This window comes from Pongo abelii, chromosome 19, assembly GCF_028885655.2.
Source record: "Pongo abelii isolate AG06213 chromosome 19, NHGRI_mPonAbe1-v2.0_pri, whole genome shotgun sequence".
NCBI classification, from domain to species: Eukaryota; Metazoa; Chordata; class Mammalia; order Primates; family Hominidae; genus Pongo; species Pongo abelii.
In genome coordinates, this window is record NC_072004.2 from 20,603,361 (window position 1) to 20,622,989 (window position 19,629).

A 19,629-nucleotide genomic window follows, 5' to 3' on the forward strand; every position below is an offset into this window, starting at 1 on the left:
CTGTGGGGAGAGGTTCCTGGTGCAGGAGACGTGCACCTGTGGGATGAGTGAGGGTCCAGCCTAGGCTAATAGTACCCCTCCCTTCCCTTCCCCTGCAGCCAGGCAGATTCAGCCTCTCTCTCAGCCTCCCTGCTTGCTGACTGGCTCGAAGGCCATGGCATGAACCCTGCCGATATTGAGTCCCTGCAGCGTGAGATCCAGATGGACTCCCCAATGCTGCTGGCTGACCTGCCTGACCTCCAGGACCCCTGAGGCCCACAGCCTGTGCCTTGCTGCCACGGTAGACCTAGTTCCAGGATCCATGGGAGCATTCTCAAAGGCTTTAGCCCTGGACCCAGCAGGTGAGGCTCGGCTTGGATTATTCTGCAGGTTCATCTCAGACCCACCTTTCAGCCTTAAGCAGCCACCTGAGCCACCACCGAGCCATGGCAGGATCGGGAGACCCCAACTCCCCCTGAACAATCCTTTTCAGTATTATATTTTTATTATTATTATGTTATTACACTGTCTTTTTGCCATCAAAATGAGGCCTGTGAAATACAAGGTTCCCTTCTGCACCTGACTCCAGGTGTAATTTTTGGAGTTCGGGGTAGGACACCATCAGTAGGGGAGCAAGGAGGAGCCAGGTGCCTACATTTGGGGGATAAGCAAATATGTTCGTGTGTATGAAGCCAGTTCATTCAGGTTCTGAAGGTTTATTGAGACCTTCAGTCCCTACCCACTCCCAGCCCTGCAGAGATTGTCCTCTGCTCCCTCATGTGGCTAAACCTCTCAACCCCCAGAGGGTATGGGGAAGACCTCATATGCATGCCTACCTTGGCTGTGGCTGTTTCAGGGTGGTGTGCGGTAGCTGTGTTCTTGGCATAGAGCTTCAGGGGCTGGGATGGGCCATCAGGGAAAGCTGAGTATGATAGTGAGGTGAGCTGGGGTTCCACGGTACTCACCACAGGGGAGTAAGTTGGTGGGAGGGAGGCTGAAGATGGGACATGGTTTGAGAGTAGCCAGAAGAGTGCTGGGCTGTGGCCTAGAATACACCATGGGCCCTGTTCACACTGCACTGCTCAGCTTAGCACACTAGGGTGGCCCAGACAGGGGTCCACAGTGAGGAAGCGGGACAAGATGGACCACAAAGGCCTGCAGCTGGGAGAGTGGCTCCTGGCTGTCAGCTGTTGGGACAGGGTGGAGGTAACTCATTCTCATGGAGCCCAGCCAGGTCCAGGCTAGAACCATGTGCCTCTCGGAAGAGGCCTGGGGAGCTGCTGGCAGCATAACTTCAGGTGTAGGGGAGCCGGGTCTGGCTTAGGAATGGATGCCCTGGGTGTGTGACAGGGATGAGGCATGGCTGAGAGCCACAAGGCCCCCTTGTAAGGAGTTGGTGCTCAGGAATCAGCAGAAGCATGCATCACGGGCAGCAGAGGGAGCACTCATGGAGACCATGGGTGTCCAGGGGAGGAAAGGGGCCTGAGGGGGCCAGCCCCTCAGGCCCGGCGGATTTTCATCTCGGTGCGTTTGAGGGAGTAGTAGAAGCCCTTCCACTGGGCCCAGTTGATGCCATTGGCATAAGAGAGGTGGGAGCCACCTAGGTAGAAGCCATTGAGGTTGGCGAAGTGGCAGCTGCGGAACCAGAAGGCTCCTGAGGAGAGAGCTGCGCAGTTCTGCACAAAGAGGTCCTGGTCCCGGTCGAAGGTAGAGAACTTCTGGCCACTGTGGTAGGACAGGGAGTCACCTGGCAGAGGAGAGAAGGGTTGGGGCTGCTGAGGCAGGGAATTGAGCCCCGAGCTGGCCTGGAGAGGGTGACAATGACGACTGTGAGAGATATCATGTGGCAGCCTGGAGGGATGGGGGCACCCTCCCTGAGCCAGATGTTGGGTAGATGTGCTTCTGCAATGAAGAGAAACAGCTGCTCCGCCACAGAGTTGCCTGGAGCAGGGCCAGGATGGCTGCTCCCCAGGGCTGAGGCCCAAGCTGGTTTGAGCTGGTTTGGAGCCAGCTGTGGCCCTTCCAGACCCAGGAGGGTTGAAGGAGGGGCCTGAAGGAGGTTGGGGCTGACTAGGCGGGGCCAGCCCTGCCTTCTTTCCCCTCGCAGCCCCTCCTAAAGCTAACAGCGGGTTATACCTGCCCCGCCATCCTCGAAGCCTGCCACAAAGAGGCTGTAGCCATCCTCCTCTGCGCTGACCGCGTTCGGGGAGATGGAGAAGTCAGCATACTTGGCATAGGCTGTGTTGTTCTCAAAGTCCTCCAAGTCCACTCGCAGCTCGTACTTCTGCTTCAGTGTCAGGAGGTGCATGTTCTGCAGCCCTGGGGAGGAGGGGCAGCTGGTCAACAAGGACCTGGCCCTGGGGCAGCCCCTCAGCCCACCTAGTCCCTGCCTTACCCAGCCAGTACTCTCCATCGGCACGGCCGAAGCCCAGCTTGTAGTCATTCCAGCCGCGGAAGAAACTCACTGAGCCATTGAATCTCTTCTGGAAAACCTGGAGCAGAGAAGATGAGACTGGATCATCAAGGGTCCAATGGGCAGGGTTCTGGTCCTGCCCTGCCCACCTCAAGCATGGACCCTGTGATGCTGTGGCCAGTTTGTTAAAGGACTGAGTTGGGGGGGTAGTGGGAGTAGGGTTGCTAAAACAACATCCACATTGGCACCAGGCCCCCTGTGGAGCAGTTGCCAGCACCCACCTGGGCTCTTCATACCCGGTTTCGTATAGAGGCAGGAAAGAGGCTAAGAGGGAGGCGTTCTAGAGTTCGAGTGCCTAGCTGTGGGATCTGGGCAAGTTACTTCACCTCTCTGGGCTTTAGCTCCTCACTACTTCCCAGGATTATTGTGAGGCTTATGTGCATTAACCTACCTCAGCTGGGCACCTACTCATCTCATGTGCATTAACCTTATGTGCATTAACCTACCTCAGCTCACGCCTATTATCTCAGCACTTTGGGAGGCTGAGGCGGGCGGATCACCTGAGGTCAGGAGTTCAAGGCCAGCTTGGCCAACATGGTGAAACCTCATCTCTACTAAAAATAAAAAAAATTAGCTGGGCATGGTGGCACATGCCTGTAATCCCAGCTACTCGGGAGCCTGAGGCAGGAGAATCTTTTGAACCTGGGAGGTGGAGGTTCCTGAGATGGAGCCACTGCACTCAAGCCTGGATGACAGAGTGAGACTCCGCCTCAAAACAAACAAACACCTGCCTCAGGCACTTAGAATTAAGTGTTGGCAGCTGCTCAGAAGCTGTGCTGTGGATATCATTATCCCCATTTTAAAGATGAAGAAACTGAGGTTCACATATGTGAAGCCCAGGGTCACAGGGCTGGGATTAGAACCAGCTCTGGCCTCCGTTCCCTCCTCCCACTCACCGTCCACTTCCCGCCCTCGGTGGTCATGTCACAGAAGACGGGCACAGGCACACTGGGGCCCGAGGGGTAGATGAGGTACACGCCGTCTGACTGGTAGCCCTGGGCATAGATGTCGTCACAGTCCAGGGGTTGCTGAAGGCAAAACCTCTCCAGAGCTGGGGGTAGGGACATGGGGACAGTGAGGAGAGTGGGATCATGGCATCACTGACACCTCAGCACCCCAAGGTTTGCCTCAGTCCCTGGGGCTGGGGGACTTTGACACAAGGAGTCGTGGAAGATTTCTTCAAGGGAGATGAGCAATGCTCATGTCATCCATCTGCCCCATTTTGTAAAGGAGGAACCTGAGTCCTGTAGAGCTGGGGCTCGGCCCTGACAGTCTGTTCTGACAGTCCAGCCTCTTCTTGCCCAACCTGTGGCCCAGGCCGCGTCTGTGAGTGTGGGGCTGCTTACCATCTCCTCGGATCCCGGAGACCTGGGGGGCACACGGGGGCGTGGAGAGAAGCAGCAGCAGCGGCAGGGCCAGGAGGGCCTGGCGATGGGCAGACAGGGTCAGCGCAGCCCCTTCCCAGCTCCAGAGACCCCCTGTTCTCTTTGCATTTGCCCCCACCATGCGTGCACATAGTGCCCTTGCCTGAATCCCTCTCCTGCCGTTTGGCCCCTCTTCCCCGCCCCCCCACCCCGCCCGCCAAGTAACCCCATTCTCTGGGACAGGCTATGTACTCTCATAGCTTACGAGTTTCAAGAGAACTCCTTGTGCCTTCATAGTCCCCTCTGTGGCCAGGGGCCTCTGGAGTGGGCTCAGTTCCCCCATGCTATGAGTCCCCCCACCCTGGGCCCCGTACCTTCATGCTGTCAGTTCTGCTCAGAGTGGCTGGGTGTCTGCGGCCCCAGACTGCAACCGCCCAGAGTTATGTGCTGGGCCCCCGCCAGCCTCCCCAGCCCCGCCCCCCTTCCCGTAGCTGCAGAACCCCCCTCTCCCCACCCCAGACAACCAGCATCAGTTTACACTATCAGGGGGCTGGGAGGTGGGGCTGGAGCCAGGGGACCACCTGTGTCTCATTAGTCCTGTTGGGCAAAGTACTGCAGACGTTAACTCCCTGCTGGCTCCCACTGTTCCCTGGATCCCGCTCCATCCGCTATCCGCCATCTGCCACCCACCCCGCTAGACCTATGGGCCCCCTGGCACCCCCAGGCAGCCCCAGCCCGCCGCAGCCTGCCCCCTACTTCCTGATGGGCCCCCCCGCAGATGTCTGTTTATTCTTTCCCCTCCTTCCCTGGCCTGTGTTTCATCAGCCATTGAGGGGGAGGGCTGAGGGAGAGTGGGGGTGTCATATGCCTGGCTTCTGGGGAGGGGAGGCCTGCTCTGGGGAAGCAGAAGGCTGAGGGGACAGTTTCAGAGCTCCTGATGTGGGAGCCTGGCTGGGGCTGGTGGGGGGACAGAGGCAGCAGTTTCTTGGCAGGCCTGGGACATTTCTGAGCCATGAGCACAAGGCTGCTGGCGTCCAACTGCTCTGTCTGCCCCAGCTCAGGCCAGGGCCCCTCTCCAGCCCCCCTCCCCAGCCCCCCCTCACTCTGGCCACCTCAGGCCCACTCTTTTCCCCTCCCACAGTTCCCTGGCCCATCTGTCTGGCTCACATGCACCGGTTATGGGACCTCTTTTGTGTCTCCTCACTCCACCCCTCCTTTCTTCTTCCAAACCCTTCACTTTGGCTCCCACACCTCCCAGACTCTACTTCATCTGAATCTCCCTACTTTCTGGGCTCTCTCCTCCTATCCTTGGCACACTACCAGGAGAGTTGTTCTAGATGGCCTCTCAGATTATGTCACCCTGCTTAAGCCTCATGGCTCCCTATTGCCTCAGGGCTGAGGCGAGGTTTTTCACCTTGGACATGAAAGGAATTTCAAGTCTGTCTCTGGCCTACCTTGAGGACCTTGTCCCTTATTGCTGTGACTCATAAACTACAGTGCAGCCACTCCAGACTTTTCACCATGGAGGTCCCCACTCTTTTGTGCTGCTCCCTGTGGTGCCCGCTCATCTGCCTCCTTTTGTTGGCCATAAGGGCCAGTGAGCGGGGTCTGTGTCTCATTTCTGCATGCTTAGTGCCCATCACAGAGCCTGGCACAGAGTAGGCTTGATATGTACATGCACAGTCACTCACGTATTTATATCTATATATAGATAAGATACTAGAGTCAGGGCCTTGCCCTGTTGCCCAAGTGCAATCATAGCTCACTGCAGCCTCAGGCTCCTGGGCTCAAGTGATCCTCCCACCTCAGCCTCCTAAGGAGCTAGGACTACAGGTGTGCCACCACACCAGCCAATTTTTAATTTTTTTTGTAGAGATGGGGGGATCTCCCTATGTTGCCCAGGCTGGTCTTGAACTGGCCTCAAATGTTCTTCCCACCTTAGTCTCCCGAGAAGCTGGGACTACAGGGCCACCACACCTGGCTCACAGATATCTTTTGAGCGCTGTGCTATAGGCTAATGCTGGCTGCTGAGGATACAGTATCTGCCCCACAAGGAGTGGCAAGCACAGATTTTGGACAGTGAATTGCAAATGTAAGGTGTATTACAAAAGGACATTTGTGTTGAATGGATGAACACATGAAATATTCAAAGGCAAAGTGATGAGGCAGCTCTGGCTTAGGTCCCATCTCTCCACTCCTGAGTCAATAGATAAGCCCCTTGGCAAAGCCCCAGTTGGCCTCCCTGACTTGGTTCTGTGATTGCCTCTATTCATAGTTGTGTCTTGTGTCAGGCTACCTCAGTTCAAATCTAGGTTCTGTTGTCTGTTAGCTGGGTGACCTTGCAAAAATTACCTAGTCTCTCTGTGCCTTGGTTTCCTCCTCTGTAAAATGAGGATAGTCATAGTATTTACTTCATAGGGGTGTGGTAAGGATTAAGTAATACATATCAAGTTCCTAGAACAGTGCCTACAAATGGCAGCTATTTAGTAAATATTAGCTATCGTCATCGTCATCATAAACATCATGATTCTCATATGAATGGGTTGTCTTCAACACAGCTTGTATCCTTGCCTGTGGAAGAGACAGTTGGCTGGCTCTCACTACTCATTCTTCCCTTAGTCGTCAGTAGTAAGATCATGATTTTTATCTGGGCTCATTGTCCAGCCTCCCTTGTAGCTAGGTGAGGTCACACATCTGAATTTTGGCCAATAAGATGCCAACAGGTATGTTGTAAAGGTAGGTGGCTTGTCCCTCTTCATCCTGCCCTCTGTCCTGCTGGATGTGATGGCTGGAGCTCTAGCTGCCACCTTGGACAGTGGGGATGAGGAAGATGAGGCCTCATCAGGGAATGGCAGAGGAGGAACTGGCAAAGCCTCTCACGACTTTGTGGTGTCGGTCCAAAAACAGCCCTGGACTGCCCTCCTCTAGGCCTTTTTTATGCAGGAGAAAAAGAAACTTCTATGTACTTTAAGTGTCTGGTGTTTTTTTTTTTTCCTGTTACACACAGCTGAATCTAATCCTGATCTCTTCTTTCAGCAAATGCCAGCTAATTTTAACACAAGTCTATAAAAGGGAAAATAATGAAAAAAAATCAGTCATCAAAACAAATACTAAAATGGTCCAAAGTCAAGTATTGAAGACTTTTGGAGAATACCACTAATGAACAAACATAGAAACTCCTTCTCCCCCTAGAAAAGAGAGAATTAAGATACGAGGTATCAATTACATTTTGCCAATTAGTTTTTCCTTAAAAAATTTAATAATGTGTGTGGGTGCAGCAAAGCAGGCACTGTGTTCACTGGATGTGGCTGGAAATTAGTTTAACTTTTGTGGGAAAGAAATTTGGTAATAGCATACCCAGAGTCGGTAATCCTTCTAAGATGTTGTCTGGAGGAAATACTCTGACATGTTGAAGAGGCTACAGATGCAGCTGGGGGACATTACTTGTTGGCTGCCCAGGTTGGGAAACCTCTTCCCACGTTTGGGGTGTTCCTTTCCTAACTAGAGTGCTGGGTGTTCACATTTCCAGGGTTCCTTGCAGTTTGATTGAAGGCACATGGCCTTGGTTTAGCTGATAAAATGCACAGTCCTGGGCTTCATTTTGGGAGAAAGTGATTTGAGAAGCAAGAGCAGGAAGAATCCATTCCTGGGGCGATGGTGACCCCAGTGCTGTCTGGGTCCTAGTTTCTCTGGGTGGTTGGTGGTGGCTTGGCAAGCACAATGCTGAGTGACACTGGCTTAGGCTCGGGCTGCAAAGCCCTGAGCTTGGTTCTCAGCCCTCCCGGTGATCAGTTTGCTCTGCCTGCTGATGTTTTTGAAAGAGACCCCCAACTCACATGCATGAAGATGTTTGTGTCTAGATTCTGTCATTGCCAACAACAGACACTAACTCTGACTTTGTTGGGAGGCTTTGCTGGGAGTCTAGACTAGGGGTGTGTGGGAGCTGAGGCTGCCCTGGGCTCTGGAAAGCAGGCCCTCAGTGGGGGTCCTGTGGTGGGATAATGTCGGGTTGATGCTGCTCAATGCACAGGGCTATGGCTTTGTCTGTCTGCCAGATTCCAGGAGTGAGGAGGGCCCATCCCACTGGCCTTGCTTGGGTTGTTTTATGCATCCCTTGGCAGGGGGAGTGCAGTTGGACACCTTTCATTTGCCTCCCCACCTTTCTCCATAGTGCCCTGGGCCCCGGAAGGCCAGCCTCACCCTCTGGTTTCTGATTGGGTCCAGCCAATGAGGAGCCTATCAGGATTCAGCGGGAAGGAGAATGAAGTAGGAATATTCATTCCCTTCCTTGTAGAGTCCCCACAGGCTGGTTTTGTTTCTCAGCCAGCAGTCTCAAGTCCTGCCAGGTAGCCATCTCCATACAGCCTCCTGACTCACTGTGGGCGACTCCTTCCTCCTCTGCCACTTCAGGTCTAGGGGTGTTGACAGCCCTGGTGTTACCAGCCCAGAGATAGGGGGCCATCTCCTGCTTACACCTCAGCAAATAGTCCTTTTATTAAATCCTACTCAAGTTGTTTTAAGCTGAGTGTTACTTGATGGAAACTGGACTGATTCAGGGAGAGAGGCATTCCTGATTATAATACAGAAAACGAGTGTGAGATTAGGAGGGGAAGTGGCTGCAGGTGTACAAAAGAGTCTCCACTAAATACCCTCTGTAATAGTCATTGTAATGTACGCTGTAATATTGTCAAACCCAGATGGCTCAGTAAAAACGGATGACCCCCTGTGCTCCCTCGATGTCATTTTGGTAGGATATTTGCTCAAGTTGGTATGGCTTCCGTCCCTGGGTTAGGCCTGTGCTGGTTGTTCTCTGCGTTCCCTGATCCACCCACATCCTCCTCTGTGCCCGGTGGGGGGGCTGCCCTGTAGGGAGGACATCGCTGAGTTTCCATGGCCCCTGGCTTCCAGCTGGGTTTGACTAATGGGAGACACCAGCAGGAGATGGGAGAAGAGAGAGGTTGAAGTATTTCTGCCCGGCTCCTGTCCTGATGAGCACTGCAGTTTTGGCTGTAGCTGTGCCCGCTGTCCCCCCCGCCCCTCCCCCCCACCTCCTGATGACATCTCCTGCCATAACCTCCCTCACTGTCTCCAGTAACTCTGTTTCCTCCCCTTGCCCCTCAGGCTGGGATGATGAGGGCTGTCATCCTTGCTAGCCCCAGGATGCCTCAATGCCCCATGTTGGTTTTCTTAATGTTCACACCCAAGTAAATAGTCCCTTCATTAAATTATCTGAATAAAAAAAAAAAACAAACTCGAACAGCTGAGTTCACCCTTTGTTTCCTGAGAGGACCCTGACTGACTCAAGGTCTTACTTTGGTTTCCTCTAAAAGCACAGCAGCCTGTGGAGTGGAGCATTTTCTGTTGTTTTGGACAACAGCTAAGGACAAGACCCCTATACTCTTTGCAGGTGCAGACACCTCCCTGTGTGTCTTGCTGGCAGGCAGCTAGACTGCTCCTTTATCCACCCTCCTGTATCCGGAGCTAGAGAAGCCTGAGGAGAGTTTTTGAAGGAAACTCATCAAAGCAGAGAGCACCTAGGGAGAAGAGACGGTGGGTCCCCCCAACCCAGGCCAAGCAAAAGGGCTCCAAGACAGAGGGGCTGTGTGCCAGAAGGACAGGCTTGGGTTGACAGGCTGAGCTGCCCAAACCCAAGGGCCCTTTCCCAGAGGCCGCTGCTGCAGCAAAGTGAGAACGACTGTTTGGAAGACAGGGGTGAAGCCTGGGGCTGCCCGAGGTGGAGAGAAGAGAGGGGGCAGGGGCTCGCACAGTCATCATTTGGCAGGACACAGATGTGGTGTTTCGAGTGGGTGCTGTGGAATATGAGGTCAGATTGGAATCAGGCCCATCCTCGTAACCTCATTTTACCTTAACTACCTCTTTAAAGGCTGTATCTCCAAATATAGTCGCATTCCAAGGTACTGCATGGTACAGCTTCAGTGTGAATGTTGGGGTACACGATTCATCCCATAACAAGCATCTTCGAAGCACCAGACACTCTTTAACCCTTTATAGGCAACCGTGCACAAGACAAAATCTCCAGCCCTCCTGGAGCTACAGAAGAGAAAGAAAAGTAAAGTGAAATGATAAGTACTATGAAAAATGAAGCAGGAAGGTGGCAGGAGTGGGGCCAAAGTTTGGAACAGGGCATGTCCAGAAGGCCGTAGTCCAGAAGGCCGTAGTGTGGAGATGGTAATGGCAAACTCTGTGTCCAAGGGCAGACACAGACATTTTGTGGTGGGGAACACTGTCTTATTTCTGTAACATGGGGGAAGGTTTTAGGAGGGATTTAGTGTCTCTCCCCACCTTTTTATAGTTTGGGACAAGATCAGTTGATGGAGCTCAGGATGTGGCAGAGAGAAGAGGCAGATTAGAGATGGGGAGGGTGTTGAATGTAGGCTAAAACATTTGAACTTGATCCCAAGGGCCTTTGGGATTAGGGTATATTGAGATAATGTAACTTAGGTTCCTGATTTTACTTTGATGTGTAGATGCTAGGTAACTGGGGAGAAAGCATACAGATTAGAGGTCTTTTTGTTTTTAAATAAACAAATGCATGTGTGTAATTGGGATAAGAGGGGTACTTGGAGGCCGTATAAGGAGAAACAGCAGTCCCTAGCCCTGTGTTTGATGAGTCCTGGGGTTGAGTCTTTTCTCTTTCACTGTGCTGGCCAGCGAGTGGAGGTTTGTTTCCATCAGTTCTGAGAAAATTCTTTTCTATTACTTCTTTGGCTGTTTCTTTCCTCCATTTTCTCTGTTCTGTTTGTGATAATTTTATTAGTTGGATATTGGATCTCTTAAATTGATCCTGTATTATATATTGCCCCAAAAATCCTCTGTGCTCTGCCAACCATCTCTTCCTCCTCCTAACCCCCTGGCAACTACTGAACTTTATAATTTTATCTTTTCCAGAATGTCATATAGCTGGAATCATATAATAATGTGTAGCCTTTTCATATTGGCTTCTTTCACTTAGTAATATGCATTTAAGTTTCCTCCATGTCTTCTCATGGTGTGTTAGCTTACTTCTTTTCAACACTGAATAATATGCAATTGTCTGGATGTACCACAGTTTATTTATCCATTCACTTCATAAAGGACATCTTGGTTGCTTCCAAGTTTGGGTGATTATGAATAAAGCTGCTATAAACATCTGTGTACAGGTTTTGTGTGGACATACATTTTCAACTCACTTGGGGAAATACCAAGGAGCATGATTGCTGGATCATATGGTAAGACTATGTTTAGTTTTGTAAAAAACTGCCAAACTATCTTCCAAAGTATCTGTGCCATTTTATATTCCTACCAGCAATGAATGATTGCTGTTCCATATCTTTGCCAGCATTTAGTATTGTCGTTATTTTTTACTTTAGCTAGTCTTATACATATGTAATGATGTCTTGTGATTTTAATTTGAATTATTTAATAGCAAATGATGTTGAACATCTTTTCATGTGCTTGTTTGCGATCTGTATATCTTTTTCAGTGAAAAATCTGTTCATGTCTTTTGCCCATGTTCTTTTTTTTTGAGACAGGGGCTTGCTCTGTCACCCAGGCTGGGTGTAGTGGTGCAGTCTCAGCTCACTGCAGCCTCAACCTCCTAGGTTCAGGCCATCCTCCCACCTCAGCTTCCCAAGTAGCTGGGACTACAGGCGTGCGCCACCACACTTGGCTAATTTTTGTATATTTTTTAGAGACGTGATTTTGCCATGTTGCCCAGGCTGGTCTCTAACTCCTGGGACTCAAGCAATCCTCTGGCCTCAGCCTCCCAGTGTGCTGGGATTACAGGCATGAGCCACTGCACCCGCTCCCCCAACCCATGTTCTAATTGGACCACTTGCTTTTTTTACTGCTGGAGTTTTGAGAGACCTTTATGTATTCTAGATACTAGTGCATTGTCAGCTATGTGGTTTGCAAATATTTTTACCCATTCTGTGGCTTGTCTTTTTATCCTCTTAACAGGGCCAGTCTTTTATAGAGCAAACATTTTAAATTTTGATTAAGTTGAATTAATCAACTTTAATGGATTGTGTTTTTGGTATTATATCTAGCAACTTTTTGCCTAGTCCTAGGTCCCAAAGATCTTCTATTTTTTTCTAGTTTTATAATTTTACATTTAAGTTGGTGATCCACTTTGAGTTAATATTTATAGAAGTCAAGTACTTTTTTTCCCCCTTCTTTTTGTAGATTCCTTAGGATTTTCTACATAGATAATTAGGTCATCTGCAAATAGGGGGAAGTTTATTTCATCCTTTCCTATTTGTATATCTGTTATCTCCTTTTCTGGTCTTATTGCACTGGCTAGAATTTCTAATCCTACGTTGAATAAGAGTGATGAGAGGAGATATCATTGCCTCGTTCCTGATTTTAGCAAGAAAGCATCCAAGGCTAGGTGCGGTGACTCACGCCTGTAATCCCAACACTTTGGGAGGCTGAGGTGGGAGGATCACTTGAGCCCAGGAGGTTGAGGCTGCAGTGAGCTGTGATTGTACCACTGCACTCCAGCCACGGTGACAGAGTCAGACCCTGTCTCAAAAAAAAAAGAAAAGAAAGCAAGCATTCAGTCTTTCACTGTGAGGAATAATGTTACCTGTAGGTTTTTTGTAGGTGCTCTTTATCAAGTTGAGAAATTTCTCCTGTATTCCTACTTTTCTGACAATTTATCATTCATGGGGTGTTGAATTTTTTCAAATACTTTTTCCACATTGATTGATATAATCATATGGGTTTTCTTCTTTAGCCTATTCACTTGGTGGGTTATATTGATTGATTTTCAAATATCGAACCAACCTTTCATTTCTAGAATAAATTACACTTGGTCATAGTGTAGAATTATTTTTATATTGCTGAATTCTATTTGGTAATATTTTGTTAAGAATTTTTGCACCTGTTCATGAGGGATATTAGTCTGAATTTTTTTTTTTAGTACCATCTTTGGTTTTGATACAGGGTCATAATAGCTTTGTAATGAATTGGGAAGTATTTCCTTTTCTTTCCTTCTATTTTCTGGAAGATATTGTATATAACCAGTTTTAATTCTTTTTTTTTTTTTTTGAGATAGGATCTTACTCTGTCGCCCAGACTGGAGTGCAGTGGTGTGATCATGGCTCCCTGCAGCCTCACCCTTCTGGGCTTAAGCAATCCTCCGTCCTCGGCCTCCCAAAGTGCTGGGATTATCGGCATGAGCCACTGAGCCTGGCCCTGTGTTAATTCTTTTGTAAAAGTTTGGTAGAATTCTTCAGGGAAATCATGTGGGGCTGGAGATTTTTTTTTTTTTTTTTCCCGAGAAACATTGTGATACATCTTTTAGGCCTCCATGGTTTTTGAAGAGATGTTTGTTGTCGTTTAAATTGCTTTCCCCCTATAAATAAAGCATTTTTGCCTAGGTGCTTTATACATTATTTTCTTAGTTTTTAGTTTTCAGAAATTTATAATGTGTTTTGCCATGAATTTTTGGGAGTTATCCTGATTAGGATTTGCTCACCCCCTTTTTTTTTTTTTTTTGAGACAGAGTCTTGCTCTGTCACCCAGGCTGGAGTATAGTGGCACAGTCTCGGCTCACTGCAAGCTCTGCCTCTTGGGTTCACACCATTCTCCTGCCTCAGCCTCCTGAGTAGCCAGGACTACAGGCACCCGCCACCACGCCCGGCTAATTTTTTGTATTTTTAGTAGAGACGGTGTTTCACCGTGTTAGTCAGGATGGTCTCGATCTCCTGACCTCATGATCCGTCCGCCTTGGCCTCCCAAAGTGCTGGGATTACAGGCATGAGCCACCGAGCCCGGCTTGCTCACCTTTTTAATCTGTTGTTGGCTTATGTCTCTTATCAAATTTGGGGAGTTTTCAGCCATTATTGATTTGAGTACTTCTTTTTGCCTCACCCTCCTTCTTTCCTCTAAGGACTCCAGAGACACAAATGTTAGATCTTTGTTGTACGATAGTTCCCCAGATCCATGAGTCTGTTCATATTTTTTCCAGTCTTTTTTCTCTCTGTTGTCAGATTAGGTAGTTCTATTGTTTTGTCTTGGAATTCACTGATGGTTCCCTCTGTCCTCTCCATTCTGCTCTTGAGCCCATCCACTGAGGCTTTTATTTTGATTATTGTATTTTTTGGTTTTAAACTTTCCATTTGGTTCTTTGTAGCTCCTTCTTTTTTTTTCCTTTTACTTTTCTTTCCTTTTTTTTTTTTTTTTTTTTTTGCTGAGGCTTTCTGTGTTTTCATTGTTTCAAGTGTGTTTACAGTTGCTCATTGAAGCATTTTATCACAGCCATTTTAAACCTTTGTCAGCTAATCCTGACATCCCAGTCATCTCAGTGTTGGCGTCTATCAGTTATCCTTTGTCATTCGGTTTGAGATTTGCTGGTTCTTTATATGATTAATACTTTTTGATTGAAACTTGGACATTTTGTATTATGTTATGAAATGCTGGGTCTTATTTAAACCTGGTTTTTGTTTGTTTGTTTGTTTGTTTGAGACTGAGTCTTGCTCTGTCACCCAGGCTGGAGTGCAGTGGCGTAATCTCGGCTCACTGCAACCTCCACCTCCCGGGTTCAAACTATTCTCCTGCCTCAGCCTCCCGAGTAGTTGGGACTACAGGGACATGCTATCATGCCTGGCTAAATTTTGTATTTTTATTAGGTTGGTGCAAAAGTAATTGCGACTTTGCCATTAATGGCAAAAACACTTACTTTTACGTCAACCTGATAGTAGAGATGGGCTTTCACCATGTTGCCCAGGCTGGTCTGGAACTCCTGGCCTCAAGTGATTCACCCACCTTGACTTCCCTAAGTGTTGGGATTACAGGTGTGAGCCACCACACCCAGCCTAAACTTGTTTTAGCTGGCGTCCTCTGACACCCCTCTGGCCGGGAAAGGGGTGGCACTGCCTCAGTACTGCCAGGTGGGGGTAGAAGTCCAGGTTCCTCACTTTGCTTCTGTTGACACTTAAGAGGGGGATTCCCTGTTACTGTTGGACAGGGTGCAAGTTTCAGCTCCCCACGTGGTCTCCACTAACACTGCAAGGTCAGGGAGAGCACCTGTAATGGCTGGGATGCAAGTCCTGGCTCCCTACTTGGCCTTCTCTGTTACCACCCAGCTGGGGATGTTGGGACGCCTCGTTACTGCCTAGTCAGGGGGAGGTCTAGGCTCCCCATTCAGCCTTTGTGGCATGGGTGGGTGGGGCTGCATACTTTCCTGTGGCATTTGACTGCAGTAAGGTGTTTATTGCCTAGGAATTTTCTGTCTTGCCAGGCCTCTCTTTTCCTGGTCCTTTGGCTACAGATAGCAGGTTTTGTTGAGGGTTTTTTTTTGTAGTGGCTGTTGGCATTTCCAGACTGCCAGCTTCTCCAGTACCCATTCTAGGATAATGAGACAAAAAGAAAGCCCAGGAGAGTCGCCACCATCCTCAGTCCTGATGTCCCTGGCCCTCCTGCCTTCTTTTCTCCACCTTTCAGAGTCTTCTCATGTTTGTCTTGTACATGATGTCCCAGGTTTTTAGTTGTACTTAGCAGAAAATCAGGAAAAAATATACCTACTCCATCTTCCCACAAGTGGAAGTTCCTTAAAAAGAATTATGAGGCCTAAGTTACATAGAGTGACGTAGACCAGTCTTTACAAACGTGTACCTGGGAACTACCACCCAGATTCCTAGCACCACAGCAGGCTTCCTGTGAGGAGGGACACATTTTTATTTGCATCTTTAAAAAATTGGGCTGGCTGCCAGGTGGAAAATGGATTGGTGGGAGGCAGGGGAGGGACTGATGGCCTGAGTGTTCTCAGACACCATCATCTGTCCCTGATGGCCCCTGTGGGTGGGGTGGGATGGCCTGGGCTCCATGGGTCACCTCCCTCCTCTTTGGCACTGGGTCATCAGTCAGGGTCAAGCAGTCCAGGGCTGCCTGATGTGGGTGGGGAACCTCTGCTCTTTCTGGCATCAGACTCATTGTCAGGAAGCAGAAGCACATTTCAGCTTTTGTACACCCTCTTTCCTGACCTCTGGGGTCAGCTGTTAATTTCCTGTTGCCTAACTGTACTCCACATTCATTTTGTCAGCAAACATGCTGTATTATGGATTGCTAAGGACATGACTGCTGTGGCTGCTTTGCTCTGCCCGGCCCTGGATTATGGTGTTGTGATAGGGAGAGCAAATGGGGTTAGAGAGAGGAAGAAGAAACACCGTGTGTCTGCAAGAGAAAGAGAGACAGAGAGAAACAAATGCTAGAGACTAGATAGGAGATAGGCTTGGCTAGCCTCAGTTTCCTCATCTGTAAAATGGAGCCAATATTTTCACCTTTAGAGAAATGTGGGGAGGGTGGGAGATTCTGTTGTTAGAAGGACTCGGCATATAGTAGGAGCCCAGTAAATAGACATTATCATTATTATCATTGTAATAAACTAATGGAAAACTGTACTTCTTTATCCGTTGGATGTCTGTCCTCAGGCCTACTGTGTAAAAAGCCCTTCTTCTGTAAGAATCTCTTGGATTTTCCTTTGACAAAGAAAAAGAGGCGAGGCCTTGTGGGGGTTGGTCTGAGATCCAAGTTGGGGCAGGACTGATGTTTGGGGACATCTGGGCACACTGAGGTAAGTGGCCCAGACTTGCTTCCAAGGCTGATTAACAGGCTAGCATTGGCTGGGCGCGGTGGCTCATGCCTGTAATCCCAACACTTTGGGAGGCCGAGGCGGGCGGATCACAAGGTCAGGAGTTCGAGACCATCCTGGCCAACATGGTGAAACCCTATCTCTACTAAAAATACAAAAATTAGCTGGGTATGGTGGCGTGTGCCTGTAATCCCAGCTACTTGGGAGGCTGAGGCAGGAGAATCGCTTGAACCAGGGGGTCAGAGGTTGCAGTGAGCCAAGATGGTGCCACTGCACTCTAGCCTGGCAACAGAGCAAGACTCCGTCTCAAAAAAAAAAAAAAAAACAGTTTAGCATTTATTGAGCACCTACTATTCACCAGGCTTTCTGCACTGACCCTACGTGGGAGTAATTATATCTTCAGTTTTACCGCTGAGGAAACTGAGCTTGAGTGAGAGAGGTGACTTTGCCTAGTGAGTTGAGTGGAACCAGTATTTGAACCAAGGCTTGTTTGGTGCCAAAGCCTGGGTGCTGCCCAAGACGCACATAACCTTGCCAGTCAGGTTGAAGGATGGCATAGGTCAGCGGGCCAACAGAGGCTTACATGCAGAGGCCTGGACTGCAGCGGGCCTCTGGCTCCATTCAGTCTGCCTATCAAACCAGCTGCGTGGGGCTGCCTCTCACTCCAGAGGGGTCTATGGGTCCTGGATCCAGTTGGGCATAGTCTGTGGGGGGAAGTTTGCTCCACAGGGGCCAGCTGGCCACATCTGTCAACTTCCTGGCTGACTGCCTGGATACTCCAGTCTCAGGGTCCTAATGGGCAGTATGCAAGTTGGAATGGGGGTGGTACAGTGGAGGAGAGGGGTCTGGAGCCTGGTCTCGATTCTGACTTGGAGGAGGGAAGGTGATACATAATGGTAGGTTGGCTGCCAGCAGCCAGGGATTGCTATCCAGTGTGGACATCCAGAAGGGTGCTCAAGGTGTCTTCTAACTTGACTCTTATGACTTCCTTCTTCCCTGTTGTCCTCATCAGCTAGTGCCTCCCAACTTGTATGTCCTGCTTCGAACCTGCCTCTGAAGCCCACCTTCCTGTCCTCACCCTCCCACCCCCACCCCACCCCTTGTGCCCCATGCTTCATAGCTCTGGAGAGGCAGCCCCTATTTGAATTTTGTCTTTCCCACTTTTGTCAATAAATCCAGCAAATGTTTATTGGCCCCAGGCCTGACTGTTTTCACTGTTGAAGCTTCAAATGATATATTGGTATGAGGTTTGGGGAAATAATTTAACTTCTCCAATTCTCTGTTTTCTCATCTGTAAAATTGCATGTGTGCGGGGTAGTGGGCGGCTTATATCCACCTCAAGGGTTGTGAGGGTTAAAAAGATGGGGCTCCAGTCTCCAGGTGCCTCCTACCCCTCCTTCCTCACCCTCAGCTTCTTTCTCCCCTTTCTGATTTCTCTACTGTGCCTACTGCTCGATGAGCACCTGAAAATTCTCCTACAAGGCCAGGCACGGTGGCTAACACCTGTAATTCCAGCACTTTGGGAGGCCGAGGTCAGTGGATCACCTGAGGTCAGGAGTTCAAGACCAGCCTGGCCAACATGGTGAAACACCATCTTTACTAAAAATACAAAAAGTTATTTGGGCTTGGTGGCAAGCGCCTGTAATCCCAGCTACTTGAGAGGCTGAGGCAGGAGAATTGCTTGAACCTGCGAATCAGAGGTTGCAGTAAGCCAAGATAGTGCCACTGCACTCCAGCTGGCGATAGAGCAAGACTCCATCTCAAAAAAATAAAATAAAATTGGCCGGGCGCGGTGGCTCAAGCCTGTAATCCCAGCACTTTGGGAGGCCGAGGCAGGTGGATCACGAGGTCAGGAGTTCGAGACCAGCCTGTCCAATGTGGTGAAACCCCATCTCTACTAAAAATACAAAAATTAGCTGGGCGTGGTGGTGCACGCCTGTAATCCCAGCTACTCAGGAGGCTAAGGCAGGAGAATCACTTGAACCTGGGAGGCGGAGGTTGCAGTGAGCCAAGATCCCACCACTGCACTCCAGCCTGGGTGACAGAGCGAGACTCCATCTCAAAAAATAAAAATAAATAAATAAATAAAATAAAAATAAAGTAAAGCTGTTTTTGACATGGCAGATAGATAACCGAAAAACTCCCTGAATAAAAGATAAAAATCATCCTTTAACATTTGTAGCCAAAATCAGCAAAGATCAATATGTATGATTTTGCTCTGTGTTGGTGAAGATATCCTTAAATTATACTTACCCAAGTGGAAACGGGGTAAGAATAGTAATATGTGCTACAGTGCTATTTGTTATAGCAAAATGTTAGCAATGCTCTAGATGTCTGTCACTAGAGGCCTAGCTCGAGGATGTGGTCAGTACTCAAAGGCGCCTAATGCAAAGTGGCTGTTGAAAGTAGCAAGGTGTCTCCTCCAGTCTGTCCCAGTGGACGCTCAGAGTAGTGGTTCAAGAACACAAATCTGTTCACATGTATGCCTGCTTAAAATAGTTTATGGCTCCACTGACATGCAGTGAAAATCCAAAAATCTGCCACATGGCCCTCCATCATCTGTTCCCTGCTAACTGACCTTAGTCCCCTTACCCTGCCTCTATCCTTCCTTCTTGCCAGCCCTCACCCTGTGCTCCAGCCGCACCCACACTGAACCTGCCCTGCCACCTCATTGCCAGGCCTTTGCATGTGCTGTCCCCTGTGTCTGGAGTCCCAGCCCCCAACAACGTGTACCCTGCTAACTCCCTTATCCTGCAAGACTGAGCCTTGCTGACTCCCAAGTCTGAGTGAGGGGCTTCCTCCGGGCTCCCACATTTCCCTGGGCAGCTCCTATACAGCAGGGGCCATGCTGCAAGGCAGCTGCTTCCTTGTTTGCACATAGTGTTTGAGCTCCTCGGGGCAGGAACCTATCAAAAGACAAAATGACAATAAATTTAGTTTAAAGACCTAATTGGCTTTTATTTGAAATTTTAGAATTGGGCAACACCTCATTCTTATAAAATAGAATGATTGTTTGATGAGCTGAACAGAGGAGATTGGTTTTACAGGCAGAAAGGGCTGAAGTAAGCAGACAGAACAAAAAGCAGACTGATTTCAAAGTTACTTTCCTTGTAAAGGTTAAAGCAGAGGGGACTTCCTATCATGCTGGCTAAAAGTGGCCTGTTTGGGGATTTGGCTATTATCTCTTTGTGTCCTGATTTCTTGGAAGATCAGATAAA

The 19,629-nt window shown here is 49.1% G+C and overlaps 2 protein-coding genes across 14 annotated transcripts in view; one reads left to right on the forward strand and one right to left on the reverse strand.

Annotated features, from left to right (window-relative positions):
* The window catches only part of MAPK7 (mitogen-activated protein kinase 7), a 34,234-nt gene that overhangs the window by 5,603 nt on the left and 9,002 nt on the right, over nucleotides 1–19,629 (forward strand). For 11 of the 12 annotated variants that reach the window (XM_054535530.2, XM_063718426.1, XM_002827129.6 and 8 more), the window contains one exon: nucleotides 99–562. In XM_054535530.2, the coding sequence (XP_054391505.1) occupies nucleotides 99–252 (154 nt within the window). In that variant the 3' untranslated portion in view covers nucleotides 253–562. Of the gene's footprint in view, nucleotides 1–98; nucleotides 563–19,629 lie in introns of those variants that run through there. The other variant, XR_010138083.1, reaches the window with a different exon arrangement.
* MFAP4 (microfibril associated protein 4) lies at nucleotides 466–6,875 on the reverse strand. Of its 2 annotated transcripts, none has more exons than XM_002827131.6 (6): nucleotides 4,191–6,875; nucleotides 3,799–3,877; nucleotides 3,349–3,503; nucleotides 2,375–2,471; nucleotides 2,116–2,298; nucleotides 466–1,726 (listed from the first exon to the last, which is right to left on the reverse strand). In XM_002827131.6, the coding sequence occupies exons 1-6, from the start codon at nucleotides 4,194–4,196 to the stop codon at nucleotides 1,479–1,481; spliced, it is 768 nt and encodes a 255-aa protein (XP_002827177.1). In that variant the 5' UTR covers nucleotides 4,197–6,875; the 3' UTR covers nucleotides 466–1,478. The 2 variants fall into 2 exon arrangements, with proteins under 2 accessions (XP_002827177.1, XP_009249662.1); XM_009251387.4 differs by having other exon boundaries at nucleotides 3,799–3,820; nucleotides 4,191–4,211.

Coding starts and splice junctions, on each gene's coding strand:
- MFAP4 (XM_002827131.6), bottom strand. Junction 3,504..3,798: donor CTCCGGGATCCGAGGAGATG/GTAAGCAGCCCC, acceptor CCCTACCCCCAG/CTCTGGAGAGGTTTTGCCTT. Junction 1,727..2,115: donor CTTCGAGGATGGCGGGGCAG/GTATAACCCGCT, acceptor CTCCTCTGCCAG/GTGACTCCCTGTCCTACCAC.